This window comes from Myodes glareolus, chromosome 19 (assembly GCF_982192425.1).
Source record: "Myodes glareolus chromosome 19, mMyoGla1.1, whole genome shotgun sequence".
In the NCBI taxonomy this organism is placed as follows: domain Eukaryota; kingdom Metazoa; phylum Chordata; class Mammalia; order Rodentia; family Cricetidae; genus Myodes; species Myodes glareolus.
This window is the reverse complement of record NC_142044.1, coordinates 62,865,352-62,884,433: the sequence shown is the minus strand read 5'-3', so window position 1 is coordinate 62,884,433 and position 19,082 is coordinate 62,865,352. Positions and strand designations below refer to the sequence as shown.

At 45.4% G+C, this 19,082-nt stretch overlaps 2 protein-coding genes across 2 annotated transcripts in view; both read left to right on the top strand.

Annotated features, from left to right (window-relative positions):
• The window catches only part of Lima1 (LIM domain and actin binding 1), a 109,044-nt gene extending 98,232 nt beyond the window's left edge, over positions 1-10,812 (top strand). The window contains exons 10-11 of the mRNA XM_048444577.3: positions 4,959-5,092; positions 8,119-10,812. Of these exons, the coding sequence (XP_048300534.2) occupies positions 4,959-5,092; positions 8,119-9,112 (1,128 nt within the window). The 3' untranslated portion in view covers positions 9,113-10,812. The remainder of the gene's footprint in view (positions 1-4,958; positions 5,093-8,118) is intronic.
• Positions 10,813-18,644: 7,832 nt separating this feature from the next.
• Positions 18,645-19,082, top strand: part of Cers5 (ceramide synthase 5) — a 28,493-nt gene continuing 28,055 nt past the window's right edge. Inside the window, 1 exon segment of the mRNA XM_085678586.2 lies at positions 18,645-18,918. Coding sequence (XP_085534712.2) covers positions 18,722-18,918 — 197 coding nt within the window. The 5' untranslated portion in view covers positions 18,645-18,721.

The window sequence follows — 19,082 nt, the reverse complement described above, 5'->3', positions numbered from 1 at the left end:
CTGCTTGGCAGGACATGCTTCGCGGTGTCCCTTCCAGTACCTGCCTAGCTGTTCCCTGTGGGTAGCGATAAGAGGCTCTGTGGCTTTGTCGTGCGCTGCTGGGGATGTCAAGCCACAAGTGTGATAAGCAAGCTCTTTCCACTGAGCTGCCCTCCCCCAGCCTGGCTTTATGCCCTTTTACAAAGCTATTACAATTATGATTGAAGGTCACGAGAATGTTGTCACTGCTTTTCCAGCGTCCTCACCGCTCCTCTCCCGCAGATAGTCTATTAGAGGCAATCTGTCTGGGATCGGAATGGTCCTGGGAACGAGTTCACAGAGAATTCCGCTCAGAGAAGCTGCAGGCTACATTGAGCTGGCTCAGCCATTTACTGCGTGGTGAAGAATTTCAGTTTTATTACCTAGTTATTTTGCACAAACTGGAAGGAAGGAATGAATGGCATTTGTGGTATCCATCTGATGAATGGAGGTCGGGCATCAGTGCAGAAGTTTTCTCCGATTTCATCATGTCTAAAGGCGTGGTTTCACTGTCCGTGGCCAGCTGCTTCCCTGTCCCCTCACTCACAGATACTCCACCAATGGGGCCTTAATTAGACTGGAAAATATGTGTAAGACAAAATGTTGAAAGAATATAGATGAAGCTATGTACATTCATTGGAAAATAGCCTTAAGTAGATAGATGCCCATCAAAAGGTCTGTAATATTCCTCATATGGAAAGGGCTGTGTTGATTAATATAAATTATTTCTGTGTTACCCCATTCATTTCAGAATGTCGTGAAGATAGTATCTACATGTTTTAATTTGAAATCAAGTGAGGACTAAGGCTTGTGGCATGTGTGAGGACTAACATCTGCTCTCTCTTTCCGAAGAGTTGCCTTTAGTTACGGGAACTGAACACCTGCCCTGCACAGTGTAGAAAACACTGTTGGTCTGAGTTGGGAGTTCCTGACTGTGTGTGTAACCTTAGTCAGGCAACTGATGCCCCTCACGCTTCAGTGTGAGAAAGGGGGTGGAGGAACAGAAATGAAGAAAAAAGTCTTTACTTAGACAATGAGAAAATATATTGCAAAGATAAAGCACGTCTAGCGTTCCCATGTTGGCAGAGCTCTGAGCACGCTGTGCTGAGTCTGAACCTACCATGGAGACGTGGGCAGGATGCATGCCAGTCCTCCGATAATGGGGAGTTTTCGCACTGACTGTGCTTCCTGTTGCCTGAATAGACATGGGGAAATTACAGAAAAGTGGCTGAGAGCCCAGGGTGGAGAATTAAAGGGAAGGCCCGGCACAGCCACTGTGACTGGGAGCCTCTTCTGTTGTTTTATGATGGTAGAAGGTCCCTTAGGCAGCTGCTGCACACACCCATAGCAAGAGAAGACTGTGAGACATGAATAGGAGTCGCGGGAACCTGGTGAGCTGGCCTGCTAGAATTGCGGTCAGGGTGTTGATTAAGGCAGCAGACTGTCAAGCCGATGTCAAGGAGGAGGTGACTTTTCAGTGTGTGGGGGAGACTCAGTGAAGACAGCAGGTGTGGGTAGGTGGGAGGCGATAGAAGGCTGAAGAATTATTAACCAGACAACTCCTTTGTGTGGGTGAAGGTTCACAAAAGCTTTCTTTCTCTTGAGGCTGAATGTGTTCCAGGTAGATCTGAGAGGGCTGGGTTCTACCTCCCAGAACAGAGTTACTTGAAAGAGAATGTGGTCTTATTCTTGGATCCGAGTCTGAGTTTCAGCTCAGCTGCACTCGAATGCTCCAGGGCACACCAAATGCTGTGTATTCATTAAAGGTTCCTATTCGTCTCTTCCAGCTTCTGCGTCCTGCTCCTGGCACCTAATTTCTGCTCCTGCCTTCACTTTCCTCCTAATGTGAGCAAAACCTTCACTGTCTCTCAGGTTCTCCTTTCTGTCCCCTGGGCTGCATCCTTCCTTGGTGTGTTCCTTCTGTGTGTATGTGTGTGTGTGTGTGTGTGTGTGGTGTGTGTGTGTGTTTAAGCATGCTCTATATCCTTTACCGTTGTTTTCCCAAATATATTTCAACTGTTGAAAATACAAGATCCACTCTTTGCAGCTGAGAAAGATTCTCACTCTGATAAACACATTTATCCTATTACTTACACAATTTGGACAAATTCTCTTTAGTAGCTTCAGTGGTAGCATTATTCTCAAATTTTATTCTGCATTTTAATCGAGGTCCTGCTAACTGAGCAAGAAAACACCCAGTCCTTATAGAGAATACCTTATTAAAATGAGGCAACAATATCTCCCTTTAAATCTAATCCTATTAGAATGTTTATAAAAGAGCCTGACTGTGGTGGCACACACCTTTAATCCCAGCACTCAGGAGGCAGAAGTAGGTGGATCTCTGTGAGTTCAAGGCCAGCCTGGTTTACCACAGCTAGTTCCAGGTCAGCGAGAGCTGTTACACAGAGGAATCCTGTAAGAAAGAAAGAGAAGGAAGGAAGGGAGGGAGGGAGGGAGGGAGGGAGGGAGGGAGGGAGGGAGGGAGGGAGGGAGGGAGGGAGGAAGGAAGGAAGGAAGGAAGGAAGGAAGGAAGGAAGGAAGGAAGGAAGGAAGGAAAGTCTGATCTTCAAATAATGCCTTAGTGGCTGCCAACAGCCCTCACTGCAGTAACTTGGGTCACCTTTAGGAACTTTCTATGACTGGTAAACTAAGTTAACCTGCCGTTTTTGGTTGGTTAACATTTTTTCTCTTTTGGGCTCTGCCCTTCCAGATAAAGGGATTGTTGTTAACTCATCACTTCCACTCCATTTTGCACTTACTCTTTTTGGGTGGAGGGGAGGTGGAAGAGGCAGTTTCAAGATAGGGTTTCTCTGTGTAGCATTGGAGCCTGTTTTGGAACTTGCTCTGTAGACCAGGCTAGCTTCGAACTCAGAGATCTGCCTGCTTCTGCCTCCTAAGTGCTGGGATTAAAGGCATGCACCACCACCGCCTGGCTAGCTCTTTTATTCTTAAATCCTTTGAATTTGCCAGTCATTTTATTAAGCTTAGTTTTATAGATCTTCACTTTCATTTTATGTTTGTTTTCTGTTTCCATTTCCTACCAAGCCTACTTGGAAAACAATCCCCACTTTTTTATTTTGTTCCTGTAGCAAATATGCAATTGGCATGATATTTTTTGTTTGTTTGTTTGTTTTCATAGGTCTATCTTCAGAGTTATTAAGTCTTTTCTGCCCATAACCTGGTCCTTTGGGGCTTAACTAAATTCTGGTTCTGGGCCTAGGGATTAATTTGCACTGTTTACCATCTTACGTTTCTGCTGAGAACCCAAGTTCATCTAAGCCCCACAGGGGACACCTAGGTACCTGTGAGAGTTGCCTGGCCACCTAAATTGCATTCTTCCTCTATTGGCTGAGATGTTTGTCAAGTCAGGGACATCAGCTCTGAGGAGTGAATTCTGGCTCTGCCACCTTCAGTAGCCAGGTTAGACTCTTTATCATGTAAATGCTCATAATCTGTTTTAGAATTCTGGCTTTTATCAAGGCTACAGTAGCACACTGGGGGAGGGGTTTAGAGGGATTGCTCAAACTTGACGTGTAGCCAAAGATGGAATTCATGATTCTTCTGCTCCCATCTCTCAAGTGCTGGGATTACAGGCATGTACAGCCATGCCCAGTTTTATTCTGTGTTGAGCTATGAGCCCAGATCTGCCAGCCCCCAGCGCTCCTATTTTTAGGAATTGAATTATTGTGTTGAGCTGCAAGGCAGCTCTTATCCCACAGTTTGTAAGCAGCTCACAGACTTTGCCGTCATTAACTATAACATTGCCCAGGGCATTGCTTTAGTCTCTGCTAGTTTTCAGGCGTGTTGTAGGCAGTTTAGGAGGCTGTGCTTCCTTCTGGAATCCAAGTGATGCAGTTTGTTTCTCTTACAAATTATTGCATTTGTATTCACTTTAGGCTTGTCTAAAATTGTGCCTAACTTGGGACTGGCAAGGTAACTTAGCAGGTAAAGGCGCTTAATGCCAACCCTAAGGACCTGAGTTCAATCCCCAGAACCCATATATATGGCAAGAGAGACCAAACTCCCCAGAGTTGTACCCGGACCTCCACAAATGCACAGCAATGTGTGCACATATACATTGATAAAAATAAAGTTTTTTTTAAAATATACCACATTTAGATGTAATACCTTATACATATAATCTTGGCACTTGGGAAGTAGAGATAGGAAGATAAAAGTCGTACCTGGAAATATGATGAGTTTGAGAACCACTTGGACCGGGCGGTGGTGACGCACGCCTTTAATCCCAGCACTCAGGAGGCAGAGGCAGGCGGATCTCTGTGATTTCGAGGCCAGCCTGGTCTACAAGAGGTAGTTCCAGGACCGACTCTAAAACGACAAAGAAACCCTGTCTCGAAAAACCAAAAAAAAAAAAAAGAGAGAGAGAGAGAACCACTTGAGTAACATTTATATCTGTCTAAAATAAACTAGAATAAAACCTGTAGAGAGTAATAAAAGATGTTTGGAAGAAATTGGAATGCCTTTACCTAATTCCCAAAGCTTAATGCTTTTGTTCTGCTTGAATATTAGCACCCCACACCATATGGATTGAACTTCTTTCTTCTATGTTGTGATTTTACTTTCTCCTACCCCCTGCCCTTCTAACTACAACTCTCCATCCTTAATGTTCTCTATAGGTGTGTGTGTGTGTGTGTGTGTGTGTGTGTGTGTGTCTGTGTCTGTGTGTGTCAACTTGTCTACCCCTTGCTCTGCATCACCGTCCAAACCCACCTGACCTCGAAGGCTTCTATACTCAGAGCAGCCACACAATTTGCTACAGAAATTCAAGAGAGCCTCCCGGTTCTAACAAGCCAGCTGTAGAAGCTGAGCAGGTGTAGTGCCTATGAGAATGTCCCTGAGATAAACCAAGCCCTCAGCCCATCTCAGCATCTGCCCGGTCATCACTGTGGATACTGACATTGTCCGGTTTCCTTCTCTAGAAGTTTCAGGCACCTGCAAGAGAGACTTGTGTGGAGTGTCAGAAGACCGTGTACCCCATGGAGCGTCTCTTGGCCAACCAGCAGGTGTTTCACATCAGCTGTTTCCGCTGTTCCTATTGCAACAACAAACTTAGGTAAGTCAGTCCCAAGCAGGCCTCTCTCTGCATAGTGAGAGCTCGCGGGGACTCTGGCTTCTAGCACACACCGTTGGTACTGAGGCTCCCAGGAGAGTAAAAAGCACTGTTTAATGACAGCCCCGTCATACAGAATGATGATGATGTTGGGGACTCCTTGATGCATTAATGTGTTAGAACTGAAGCCTAAAATACTATGAACTGCTAATAAAGCCCCTCACCCATGACCAGATTTAGTAGAGTGTTTTCCTGTGGTGCCTTTGAACCATAACCTTAAATCCTAAGGCGTGGCATGGGCTTGGAATCCCAGCTACAGTGGGACGTTGAGGCAGGAAGACCTCAAGCTCATGACAACTTAGTGAAACCGTGTCTCAAAACAAAGAGTGAAAAAGAAGACCGAGGGTATAGCCCAGTGGTAAGCTCCTGGGTTCAATCCTCACAGTGGAGAGAGGGAGGGGAAGGGACCTAAAGCAAAACTGTCAATATGGGGAAATATTTCATGTTACTTTTTTTGGGTTTTGATTTTTCAAAAGACGGTTTTTCTGTAGCTCGTGCGATCGGCCTGCCTCTGCCTCCCGAGTGCTGGGATTAAAGGCGTGCGCCACCACTGCCCAGCACATTACTTAATTTTAAATTGCATAGTTTCAGAAAGGAAATATCCAAAATGTCGCTTTCTCCATCTTTCCTTCCCAAACAAGTATCCTAGAACACTCTTGAAAGATGTTCTGGCATCTACAGGGTTCTTTTGTTTTAAGATTTATTTATCATGTATATAGTGTCCTGCCTGCATGGACACCTACAGGCCAGAAGAGGCATTAGGTCTCATTATAGATAATTGTGAGCCACCATATGGTTGTTGGGAATAGAATTCAAGTCCTCTGGAAGAGGAGTCAGTGCTCTTGACCTCTGGGCCATCTCTCCAGCCCCACCTATGAGGTTTTGTACCTCACCGCAGCTAGAGCCAGTGGTAGCTCCATCTAGATAATGCCCCTTACATTGCATCAAATCTGCCTCTGAGATCTCCACTCTAGTTCTTTCTCTGCCCATTGTATTAATTCTTAAAATTTATTTATTTGTTTATTGGTTTTTCAAGACAGGGTTTCTCTGTGTAGCCTTGGCTGTCCTGAAACTCACTCTGTAGACCAGGCTTGCCTCAAACTCAGAGATCCATGTGCTTCTGCCTCCTGAGTGCTGGGCTTAAAGGTATACTCTACCACCGACCAGCTTTGAATTAATTTTTTTCAACAAAACATGTATCTCTTTTGGGTGAATACTGTCATTGCTATCACCCTTTAATTTTTTTATATGCATATGAGTGTTTTACCTGCAGATATGTCTGCACCACATGAATGCCTAGTGTCTGCAGAGGCTAAAGAGGGCATCAGATCCCCTGGAACTGCAGTTACAGCTGGTTGCAACTTGCCATTTGGGCGCTGGGTCCTCTGGATGAGCAGCCAGTGCTTAACCTCTTCAGCCATCTCTCGAACCCCTGTTATGATCCTTTAAAAGCCATTACAGTGGGCTGAGCATGGTGGCTCACACCTTTAATTCCAGCACTCAAGAACAGAGGCAGGTGGATCTCTGTGACTTCAAGTCTAGCCTGGTCTACATAGTGAGATTCTATCTTTTGGTTTTGGTTTTCAAGACAGGGTTTCTCTGTAGTTTTGAAGCTTGTTCTGGAACTTACTTTGTAGACCAGGCTGGTCTCCAATTCACAGAAATCTGCCTGCCCCTGCCTCCCAAACCATGGGATTAAAGGCATGCTTCACCACCACCCGGCTGTGAGATTCTATCTTTAAAAAAAAAGTTAAGACCAGGCAGTGGTAGCACATGCCTTTAATCCCAGCACTCAGGAGGCAGAGACAGGCAGATCTCTGTGAGTTCAAGTCAAGGCCAGCCTGATCTACAGAGTTCCAGGCCAGACTTCAAAGCTATAAAGAGAAACCCTGTCTTGGGAAGAAAAAAAAAACATTAAAATGGGTAAGGGTATCTCCTGGCTCCTTGTCCTATAGGCCATGACCATGACTTGCTTTTATCCAGTCAGGATTAGGGACTAAGTGCTAAATATTTCAACAGATTGTATCCATTCTTACAGAGTTGTGCTTTTAAAGTTAGCAAAATGAGGGCTGGAGAGATGGCTCAGGGGTTAAGAGCACTGCCTACTGTTCCAGAGGTCCTGAGTTCAATTCCCAGCAACTACATGGTGGCTCACAACCACCTGTAGTAAGATCTGGTGTCCTCTTCTGGCCTACAGAACACTGTATACTTAATGAATAAATAAATCTTAAAAAAAATAAATAAAGTTAGCAAAATGAGAGAAAGATAGGAGTTACAGGTTATAAATACTGAAATGTATGGCTGATCAGAGCCAAGCGGGATTACCTAGGGACGACTCACAGGAGAATTGTTAAACATTTTGATAGAGAATGAAATCATTTGGAAATGAGGAATTGCATATCAGTAAGGAGAAAAACCAGTGAAGGTTTAGCCGAGGGAGTGAACGTGTCTTGTCTTGTGTAAAGATAAAAACAGACAGTGATGCACAGCTGCAATCTAGTCAGAGGATTTCAAGTTCAAGGCCAGCCTGGGTCCTGCAGTGAGTTCAGGCTCTTCCCAGAAAAAAAGAAAAGAAAAGCTCTTAAGAGGATAAGGAATCCTGGGCATTGGTGGTGTACACCTTTAATACCGTGGGTTGGGGACAGAGGGGGGCAGATCTCTTGAGTTCAAGGCCAACCTGGGGGGTGGGGATTGAAGACAGAGACAGAGACAGAGAAAGGTTATTAAGGTATTATGAATTTTTGTGCTTTTAAAGATATTTTCCTGGGACCAGAGATAGAGCTCAGTTAATACAGTGTTTACCTGTTATGTACAAGACCCTGTACATTCACAGCACCTACCCCCACAGTGGGACAGGAGAGTTTCTCACCATCTTTGGAAAATTCTGGAACTACTAGGTTGAAACCTGCTGATGTAAATGAGAGTATAAAGAAGACTCACTGACTTTATGTTTTCTCTTTTGACGACAGCCTAGGGACATATGCCTCCTTACATGGAAGAATCTACTGCAAGCCTCACTTCAATCAGCTCTTTAAGTCTAAAGGTAATTATGACGAAGGCTTTGGGCACAGACCACATAAGGCTCTTTGGGCAAGCAAAAGTGAAAATGAAGAAACCATAGAGAGACCAGCCCAGCCTCCAAATGCAGGGGAGACCCCCCATAGTCCCGGGGTAGAAGATGCCCCCATCGCTAAGGTGGGTGTGCTAGCTGCAAATATGGAAGCCAAGGCTTCCTTTCAGAGGGAGAAGGAAGATAAGCCAGCCGAGACCAAGAAACTGAAGATCGCCTGGCCACCCCCAGCTGAGCTTGGCAGTTCAGGAAGTACCATGGAGGAAGGATTCAAAGTCTCTAAGCCCAAGTGGCCTCCTGAGGAGGAAACTGGCAAGGCAGAAGCTCCCGAGGACGTAGATCTGGACCTGAAGAAGCTGAGGCGCTCTTCCTCGCTGAAGGAGCGGAGCCGGCCATTCACTGTGGCAGCCTCATTCCGAACCTCTTCGATCAAGAGCCCCAAGACGTCACCTCTCAGGAAAGGCTGGAGCATGTCGGAGCAGAATGAGGAGTTTGGAGGAGGGTTAGAAAGGAAACGAATGGAAGCTGCCGAAGGCCCTGAGCAGAATGGAAATGTGGACAGGGTGCGCCGACAGAGCAGGGATTCCGCCAGGGAGGAAGCGGTGAGGAGTAAGGACATTCATGGTGTTGAGCTGGAGAGTGAGAATTTCATAGAAAATGGAGCAAACACAGATGAAGATGATAGCAATGACCTCACGCAGCAATCGCCACTAGAACCCGAGTCTCCGAGTTGGTCCCGCTTTGTAGACACCACTCCTACTAAAGAATTCACTACCCAGAATCAAAAATCTCAAGATGTTGGGTTCTGGGAGGGGGAAGTGGTCAGAGAGCTGTCTGTGGAGGAACAGATAAAGAGAAATCGGTACTACGAAGAGGATGAGGATGAAGAATAACAGAACGCCGTGGTGCTGGCCTTAAACGCCCATTGCTATTCTCACTTCCCTTTATCAAGTGGTGCGCAGAGGTAGTTGGCGCTAACTATCATTTATGTGGGAGCCACTTTGGAAAGAAATTCCTGCTACCAAAACAGAAGCAAAGAGAATCAATTCTAAGTGCATTATTGAAACTCCATTTTAAGCCTGGCATGGTGGTAGACACCTTTCATCCGAGCACTCAGGAGGCAAGGCAGCAGATCTGTGAGTTCGAAGCCAGCCTGATCTACAAAGAAGTTCTAGGACAACCAGAGCTGCACAGAGAAAAATCCCATCTCAAAAACTCAAAAAGGAAGAAAAGAAAGAAGGAGAGAGAAAGAAAAGAAAGAAACTCCATTTTTAGCAGTGAAGGACGCAGAGGGCTAAGCAGGGGTTCTCTGGGTGGTGCAGCCAGCGTCCACTACATTCCCAAAAGTCAATAGTAAAGTGTCTAGACAGGGACACATTTTCACACTACAGATACCATTGTGGAATTGGAAGCAAACAGAATAGATTTAGGTGCCTACATACCATGACCAGAAGCACTTTAGTATAAAGGGCAAGTGTAGATATTTTTACCAATTTCCCATTTTAGTACTCAATGTTAAATCAAGTATTTAGTCTTTCAAAAATTTTTATGCATTTTCTCCCTCTGGTAGATATGGGAAACTATCGCTTTGCTTCCTACTCTCTTCATTTTTGATTACTGAGGTATACAGCCACCTCTGGTCCAGTGAGATGGCTCACTGACTGAAGGTGCTTGCTACACAAACCCGGCCACCTGAGTTCGATCCACAGCACCCAGGTAAAGGTGAGCAAGCAGACGCCACAACGTTATCATCTGACAAACGTGCCCTGTGGCACACACACCCATCAAAAATAATAAACAATTAAAAAAGATAAGCCACCCTTCCGAAATAACATTGAGACAAAGACCGGCCTATATGCTTTAGTGCTTGGAGAGACCCACTGTACCCAAACTGTAGCATTTGCCAGTGTGTTTATCTGATCTCTAGGTGATTGCCTCCTCTCTTTGGTGGCTTCTTACACTTTACTGAAAGCTGAAATGCTTTTTATAATACCTTTGGATTAGTGTTCACCATGCTCCCTATAGAACAAAATCCGGGAGAGATAACAAGAGGGACATCCTGAACTCAGACCTCCACAGCCATCCTGAGGCAAATCTTGTTAATGCCTATCAGTTCTGAGGTATTGATTTTTATGGCAGATAATATTTCCAGGGTTAATTTAAATCAGTTTTAGGTCTTTCTTCTTGGATGGTGGCCTAGCTTGAGTGTCTGGCGTGTTAGAAGACAGGGCTGAAAGCCGCCGACAGGAGGGCAGGTCGCAGTCCACGGTCCTCAGAGGGCTCACAGCAACAACAAAACCCACAGACTGATGTGCTGGAGGGAGCTCCTCAGTGAGATTCCCAGACCTTTCATTCTATTTCTCAAGTTGGCAAAAAACCAGCCCAGGTGTTTTTCTCTGGCATTAAGGCTTTAGAACATTCTAAGTGAGAGAGTACAGGGTACATTTGTTATATGTGGCTGATATCACGAATCATGTATGGGGGGTGTTTTTAAGGTAGAGGCCTTTGGGCATTTGTGGAGATGTTAAATAATGCTTCCTTATAGTCTTCTTTAGCCTAAAACATTTTTATTCAATAAAGCTTTTAATTTACATTTCAGCTTTCCGCTGTTCTTTTGTTTCCATTGTTAGGGTCTCAGGTCTCCTGACCTTCTCTTACCTGAGCAGTTTGAGGGGGAATGTGCTGGGAATTCATTTCACCACTAGATGGTGACGTTGAGCTGAATTGTGAATTTTCATCCACCCTGAAGGAAGGCAAAAATTTTCTGGAAAATTGCAAGTAATTTGGCAAGAGAATTAGTATGTACTTTCAAAATGAGCTGTTTGTTTTGCCAATTCCAATTCCAGTGGTGGTTTTTACTGTTTATTGTATTCAACATTTAGTAATTCACCTTACAATTATGCCTAACATGCAAAATATAATTTCCAACCATCTCTGCTGAAAATGCCTGTTTTTCAGTCTGGATGTGAGCATGTTTAGTTGTCTGTTTCTTCTGCAGAGTTGACTGTTCAAGCATTTGCTTCTGTTGTTAATTTGTTGTTTTAATACTAGCCTGGAAAGCCAGGTGTGGTGGCCCATGCCTGTAATCCCAGGACTCAGGAGGCTGAGGCAGGGGGATTACTGTGAGTTGGAGGCCAGCCTAAGCCACAAAGTAAGACCCTGTCTCAACAAAACAAAGCAAAAAGAGACTGGAGAGATGGCACAGCATTTTAGAGTGTTTACTGTTCTTGCAGAGGACTCAGGTTTAGTTCCCAACACCCACATGGTGGCTCACAACTATCCTAATTCCAGTTCTAGAGGGTCCGACACCCTCCACTGGCATCCACAGATATATATCTATCCAACCAAAATATACACTTGAATAAAGATTATAAACAAGCTGGAGTGGTGACTTGTGTCTGTCATCCCAGTATGCAAGATGGGTGGCCAGAAGTTCAAGGCCAACTTGGACTACGAGGAAGAGCCTGTCTAAAAAATACTAATTTTAGAAATTTTATTTAGTTTTCTATGATTGGATTTCTTTGGAGGTAGGTATATTTGGGGGATAATTTGTTATATCATCCAGCATCTTCTCTAGTCTTTTTTTGTCGTGTTTATTTTTTGACACAGCGGTTTTTTTTTTTTTTTTTGTATAGTCCTGGCTGTCCTGGAACTTGTCCTGTAGGCCAGGTTGGCCTTGAACTCAGATCTCTCTGCCTCTGCCTCCCAAGTGCTGGGATTAAAGGCTTGCATAGCTCTTCTCTAGTCTCTAGTTTTATGAATATATGGCAAAGTACCCCTGCTCTTGCCTCCATCCCTTGCTGAAATCTAGTATGCTCAGTGAAGATTTGACACAGCAACCTCACTGACACAGGAAATACCCAGGCCTGGCCTGCACTTCACTGCCTCTACTGTGTACCTTCCCTTTGGATCTGTCCACATTGCACAGACTGTACAAAGCAACTTGAGTGCCCATGGACAGCACTGGATGTCACCATGTGGAGGGGCTTCCTGGATTGAGGTTACTGTCTCTGTGCCTTTCAGGGGACGAGACAGACATCATTACTCTGAAGGTATAAAGAATGAAACAGAGTCACTGGGTTTGACTTACTAATGTCTCTGTCATGAGAATGGCCCAGTAACACAAACATCTTTAGAAAACAGTACAGCCCTAGAGTCAAACAAAAGAGGAGGTATGGCTTTTATGTAGGGAAAGCAGGAAAAGGGGCCATCTTGGGACTACGTAGGGTTCAGGAGACTGTCCCTGTCTGCTGTAGATCAGCTGGCAGCTGGCTGTTTGGACAACACCAGGGCCTGTGAAAACTGCATCCAGTGAGATCTCTGTCAGAAATGGCGGCTAGCTGAGTGACCTGTTCAGGGCAAGAAGTCAGCAAGGCAAGAGGGCATCTCCCTCAGGGTTGGCAGTTCCCAGTTCCAGAGGTTCATATGACTCTGGGGTGTCAGCTAGAGGTCAACGCCCAGGATTAGACCGGCAGCTCTGAGGCTCTCCCGTCAGCCAGGGTTGACATTTCCTGAGTCTCACCTGCTGCCTTTGGTTCCTCACAGCCTCTCGACTGCAGACTCAGCTTCTCTGTCATCTCTCATTTTCTGGATACTTCTGCCTCTGCTCAGGGCTTCTCACAGTCTACCCTAGATCAGGACTCCTACATTCCACACGTGAGCCCTTTCCTCCTAATAAGCTTTGTGTGACTCCAGGTATACAGATGCATAAAGTAGGTATACAAACAAAATGTTTAATGATAATAAATCATATATATAATTTGGCAGGGGGAAGAGTTGAGACAGGATTCAACCTGCCTGTCCTGGAACTCACTTTGTAGACCAGACTGACCTTGAACCCACCCCACAGAGATCCACCTGTCTCTGTCTCTGTCTCTGTGTTGGGATTAAAGGCACACACCACCACGCCCAACTGAATTATTTTTATGCATAGGAGTTCTTTGCCTGTATGTGTATCTGTGCATCACAGATATGTGATGGTGCCCATGGAGGCCAGGAGAGGGAACTGATCCCTTGCAACTGGAATTACAGATGGTTGTGATCTGTTATGTGGGTGCTGGGAATTGAACTTGGGTCCTCTGGAAGAACAGCCAGTGCTGCCCTGAGCCATCTCTCTCCAGCACAAGTATTTATTTTAAAACAATCCTTTGGTATACATATAAGTTTACCCTTTATGAAATCAAATGGATTTCTTGTTTATTTTTGCATAATTAAAACTTGAATATTTGCACATTAAATCTTTTGCTTACTTTTAGATTGATGTATATGAATGTTTTGCCTGCATGCATGTACATGCACCCAGGAGTGCCTCATATTCCAGAGGCCAGAAGATAGCATATGACCCTGGAACTGGAGTTAAGATGTTTGTGAGCCACCATGGATGTTCTAGGAAGCAAGCCTGGGTCTTTTTTTTTCTTTTTTTCTTTTTCTTTTTTTTTTTTTAAGGTTTTTCAAGGCAAGGTTTCTCTGTAGCTTTGGAGCCTGTCCTGGAACTAACTCTTGTAGACCAGGCTGGCCTTGAACTCACAGAGATCTGCCTGCCTCTACCTCCCAAGTGCTGGGATTAAAGGTGTGCGCCACCACCTGGGTCTTTAGCAACAGCGTGTTTTTAGCTGCTAAGCCTTCTCTCCAGCACCTGCATATTAAATCTTTTTTTAAGATTTGTTATTTATTATGTGTACAGTATTCTACCTACATATATCCTATAGGCATATAGATATAGGGAACATCTCATTACAGATGGTTGTGAACCACCATGTGGTTGCTGGGAATTGAACTCAGGTCCTCTGGAAGAGCAGTCAGTGCTCTTAACCTCTGAGCCATCTCTCTGGCCCTGCATGTTAAATCTTAATCTTTGGTATTTGTGGTTGTTTGAATGTAATTGGCTCCCATAAACCTATAGAGAGTGGCACTATTAAGAGGCTTGGCTTTGTTGGAACAGGTGTGGCCTTGTTGAAGGAAGTGTGCCACTGTTGTGAGGGAAGGCCTGGAAGTCTTCTTTGCTCAAGGTTTGCTCTGTGGGACACTCAGTTCACTTCCTGTTGCCTTCTGATCAAGATGTAGCCAGCCCATGTCTACCTGCATACTTCCATGCTCCCCCCCACCTCAATTAAATGCTTTCCTTTGTAAGAGTTGCCGTGGTCATGGTGTCTCTTGACAGCAATAGAAACCCAACTAAAGCATCATCAACACTTTTTTTTTTTTTTGAGACAGGATCTCACAGTGTGAGCCTGGCTCACTACCTCTATTTCCTGAGTGCTAGAAATGTAATAGTTAGATTTTAATAATTTAATAGTTAGAATTTATAATTATCAGTACATGAACACCACTTCACATATTTAACACAAATGGCAGAATTAAGAGGCTGGAAAAAATCAATGATCACCCTTAGCTCTGGTGATTGTCTGGAATTGTTTCTCTTTGTTTGAGACAGAGTCTCCTTATCTAAGTTTCCTGTCCTGGAACACAGTGTGAAGACCAGGCTAGCCTCCAACTCCTACTGATCTGAGTACTGAGATTAAGTGTGTACCACCACACCCGACAGTCTCTGGAACTTTTGTATGAATGCTGTGTATGTATATGTGTAGGTGATGGGGTTTGAACTCAGGTCCTCTTGTTAGCATAAACCTTCTTACCCACTGAAGCATCTCGCCAAGCCTTCCCTGACCTCTTCACTAGGCTTTCTGCTGCCACTGCCAGAAACCTTGGGTTTTGTCTGATTTTTGTGTTTGTGTGCTAATCAGGACAATGACCATTCATAAGAAGTCTTTATTTGGGCTGGGCAGTGGTGGTGCACACCTTTAATCCCAGCACTCAGGAGGCAGAGGCAGTTGGATCTCTGTGAGTTTTGAGGCCAGCTTGGTCTACAGAGCGAGTTCCAGGACAGGCTCCAAAGCTACAGAGAAACCCTGTCTCGGAAAACAAAAAAAAAAGTCTTTATTTTGGCTTCATGTTGTAAACTAGAGGTTGAGTAAACAGAGTAGCCTCCCACACTAAAAGACAACAACATCACGCAGCCTGCTGTATAGCTTGAAGAAGGGTGTGGCACACTTTGGTCCAATTATAGCCTTGTATATGCTACCAATCGTAGGCCTTAAATTCCACCAATTTCAGGCTTTTTATTGAGTCACTGGAGAGATACTTTTTCCCCCTTCCCTCCCCTGTGCTGAAAGAGAATTGCTGCAAGGTCAGTAGAGTTATGTAGACTTTAGAGGATTGTCTTGGTGAGCAGGGAGTTCCCCAAAGCCCATACAAGCTGCTTGAGGCCAGCCTAATCTACAGAGTGAGCTCCAGGTCAGCCAGGGCTAAACAGAGAAACCCTGCCTCAGAAACAAAGCAACAAACAAAGATCCCAAGGAGCTAGTGAGCACATTAAGACAGGACATTTCACTTGGCTTTTATTCTAATGCATGTGGTAACTGTATCTTTTCCCCATTGATTGGGGGCTTGTCTGGCCTCACAAGCTTTCAAGATTTACTAGTTCTTTTTATTTGTTTTTTTTTTTTTAAATCAGTCTATAGGAAATGAGGGAAAGTGGAAAAGGGTTGTCCTCCCATTAAGTTACTTAAGCTCCAAGAACGCTGCAGGGGGTTTTATGGTTTTACAGGTTGGGAAAAGGGTATTAAAACATTTTCATAAAGGTTTTACAAGGTGGTTTTGCATAAAAGTCTTACTAGGTGAACTGGGCTAATGGCACACAACTTAAACCCCAGCACTCAGGAGTTAGAAGCAGAAAGACCTCTGAGTTTGAGGCCAACCTGATCTATAGAGTGAGTTCCAGGACAGCCAGGACTACACAGAGAAACTATGTCTCAGAAAGAGAAAAAAAAATTGTCTTAGAAGGTAAACAAGGGGCTGGAGAGATGGCTCAGAGGTTAAGAGAACTGACTGCTGTTCCGGAGGTCCTGAGTTCAATTCCAGCAACCACATGATGGCTCACACCCATCTATAATGAAATCTGGTGCCCAGAACACTATATACATAATAAATAAATTTAAAAAAATAAAAAAAGAAAGTGAACAATAAAAGACCTGAATTTCTTGTTAGAAACAAGATTTTATTGGTGTTGTATAACTGGTGATTTCTCTCCTTCCTGCCAGTTCCCAAATAACTACTCTGAGGCTTAATTTTAATACAGACTGTTTGGCCAATTAGCTCAGGCTTATTACTAACTAGCTCTTACAACTTAAATTATTCCATTTCTATTCTATATTTTACCTCAAGGCTCATGACTTGTTACCTCACATCTTGCTTCTCCAGGGGCTGTTGGCATCTCCCCAATTCCACTTTCTTTCTCCCTGTATATCTGTTTGAATTTCCTACCTGGTTATATTCTGCCTGTCTACTGGCCAAATCAGGTTCTTTATTAACCAATGGTAATAAAACATATTCACAGCATACAGAGAGACATCCCACATTGGGGTTAGAAAGAGAAGACTAATAACTGCATCTTCTAAAGTCTATAAAAATTACAAGATAGATGGGAATGGAGAGATGGTACAGTAGATACTTGTTGCTCTTATAGAGGACCCAGGCTTGGTTCCCAGTACCTATATGGTGGCTCACAACTATCTGTAACTTCAATTCCAAGGGATCTGGTACCCTCTTTTGACATCCACAGGCACCAGGCACATCTGCAGTACATATACATTTGAGCAAAACATTTATATAATTAACGCACACACATGAGTAGTTGCCACAATACTAATTCTGAATTTAGATGGACAAGGCTTTAAGCAATTCAGGTAGCAGTGATGTCACTTATGAATTTGTTAGAAATGAGGAATGCAGAGTTGAGGGTATGGCACAGCTGGAGAGCATCTATTTCATTTGTGCAAGGACCATGGTTCAATGCTCAACACCAAAAAAGAAAAAAAAAGTAAATACAACCATGTGGGATGGGTTCTGGCCTCCTTCTCTGGCCTCCTTCAACCAGAGAATCCTTGGTTGGGCCCAGAAAACTTAAAACACACACTCACTATGGGGCATGGGCTGAACTAAGGTTTGAAAAGCACCGAGGTGAGGTAAATCTCCAGGGTACTCACTGCAGTTGCTCTTCCATGACGCCCCCCTCACCTTGAACCTTAAGCTGAGATTTACTTCTTGGAATTCCCATCACCACCCGTTCCTAGTTAGTTTCTGGCAATTAACCTTGTAGCTAGGTTTTAACTGATAGGGTTCAGGGTTCTCTGGCAACTGAAGGATAATTTAGTTTTCTGAAAGTGCCTGGTCTATGGCTTGCTTCCTTGTTTGTGGAGACTCACAGAGTTCAATGTTCACTCTGAGCATTTACGATTGAGGTGGCTTGTGGGATAAGGGAATCAGGGCTCTGGGGGCTAAAGAGTTTCTAGTTTCAGCTGCTTATCTATATGACTTTGGGCAAACTATTCTGCCTCTTTGGACTTCAGTTTATCCCTCCATAAAATCATAACATAATGATACTGATTTCATAGGAGGTAGGAGTGAAAGAACCCGAGGAACACATTCTTGGTAGTGCTTGCTACAAGACAGATCTCATTAGAAACTGGCATTTATTTATTTTTCTTTTGCCATGACTTTTTCCCCTTTTCCCCATGGGGAAAAAGGGGGAACTTCTTGGTTGGATACTGCATTCAAACTGGTCTTTAAAATCACGAAAATTCTCTTGGTTCAACACCCAAGTGCTGGTTGAGATTACAGTTGTGAAATACCAGCTCCCCTCCCCCACAGCCCTATTCAAAAGAGACTGGGGGTTGGTGGGGTCTCATGTGGCTCAGGTTGGCCTTGAACTTGCTGGCAGCAGAGGAGGAGAGCGAACTCCTAATCCTTCAGTCTCTACCCTCCTGTGCTGGAATTACAGGGTTGCAATTTAAGGATATCTTAAGGCCCCACATTTTCTCTGATAAAAAGTGAAGGTAACTTTAAGACCTAAAGCAAAGAAGGATGGAGACCGTGGAGGAGCATCAAAAAAGAGATTGGGATTAACAAATCTGTTTATGGTGAAATGGGTGGTAGTTAGAATCAGTTCGGATGAATGGCACAGCCGATCGGCTGGGACACAGGCTCTGGGAGTGAAAATCAGAACTGTATCAACTGGCTGAGAGCCAGGATTTGAATCTATTGGACTAGGAGGAAAGTTTCCAGTAGGGAGAAACTAGCCCGAAGTTGGGGTGTGGCCGTGGCAGTGTCAAACCTGCTGCTGCAACAAGCTGGGCGGGGCTCAGGCTGCAGGTGAGAGGGCGTGACCAGAACGGGTGGGCGTGGCCAAGGCGAGCGGGACGAGCCGAAGCTAGGCCCCACCTGAGGGTGCCCGGGTTCCTGCGGCGGCGGAGAGGGCGGGAAGGCGAGATGGGCGGGGAGGAGGCCAGGCCTGCCGGAGAGGCGGGCTGGGTTGCTGGGAGGACCCGGGGACGGAAGAGGGTGGCCGTAGGCCGGGCCCCGCCCCGGGGCTGCTTCCCAGCGGGTTCCGTTGGCCGTGGCTGCCGCGGAGGCTGTGGCGGCGGTGGCCGCCGGGCGGGCGTAAGATGGCGACTGCTGCGGCGGGAGTCCTGGGCCTCCTGTGGGGCTGGCTGTGGAGCGAGCGCTTCTGGCTGCCGCAGAACGTGAGCTGGGCCGACCTGGAGGGCCCGGCCGACGGCTACGGCTACCCGCGCGCCCGGCACATGCTGTCGGTGTTCCCGCTGGCGGCAGGCATCTTCTCCGTGAGGCTGCTCTTCGAGCGGTGAGCTGCTGTGCAAGGCCGGGGGCGGCGGGCGAGCGGGGGGCGGCGGGCGAGCCGGAGGCCGAGGCCCGGAAGCGACCCGGGGAGCCGAGGCCGCCGTGGGGATGCGCGCAGCCCGTGGACGCGCTCTCGGAGCCTGCGTGCATCCCGCGAGTCCGGGGTGT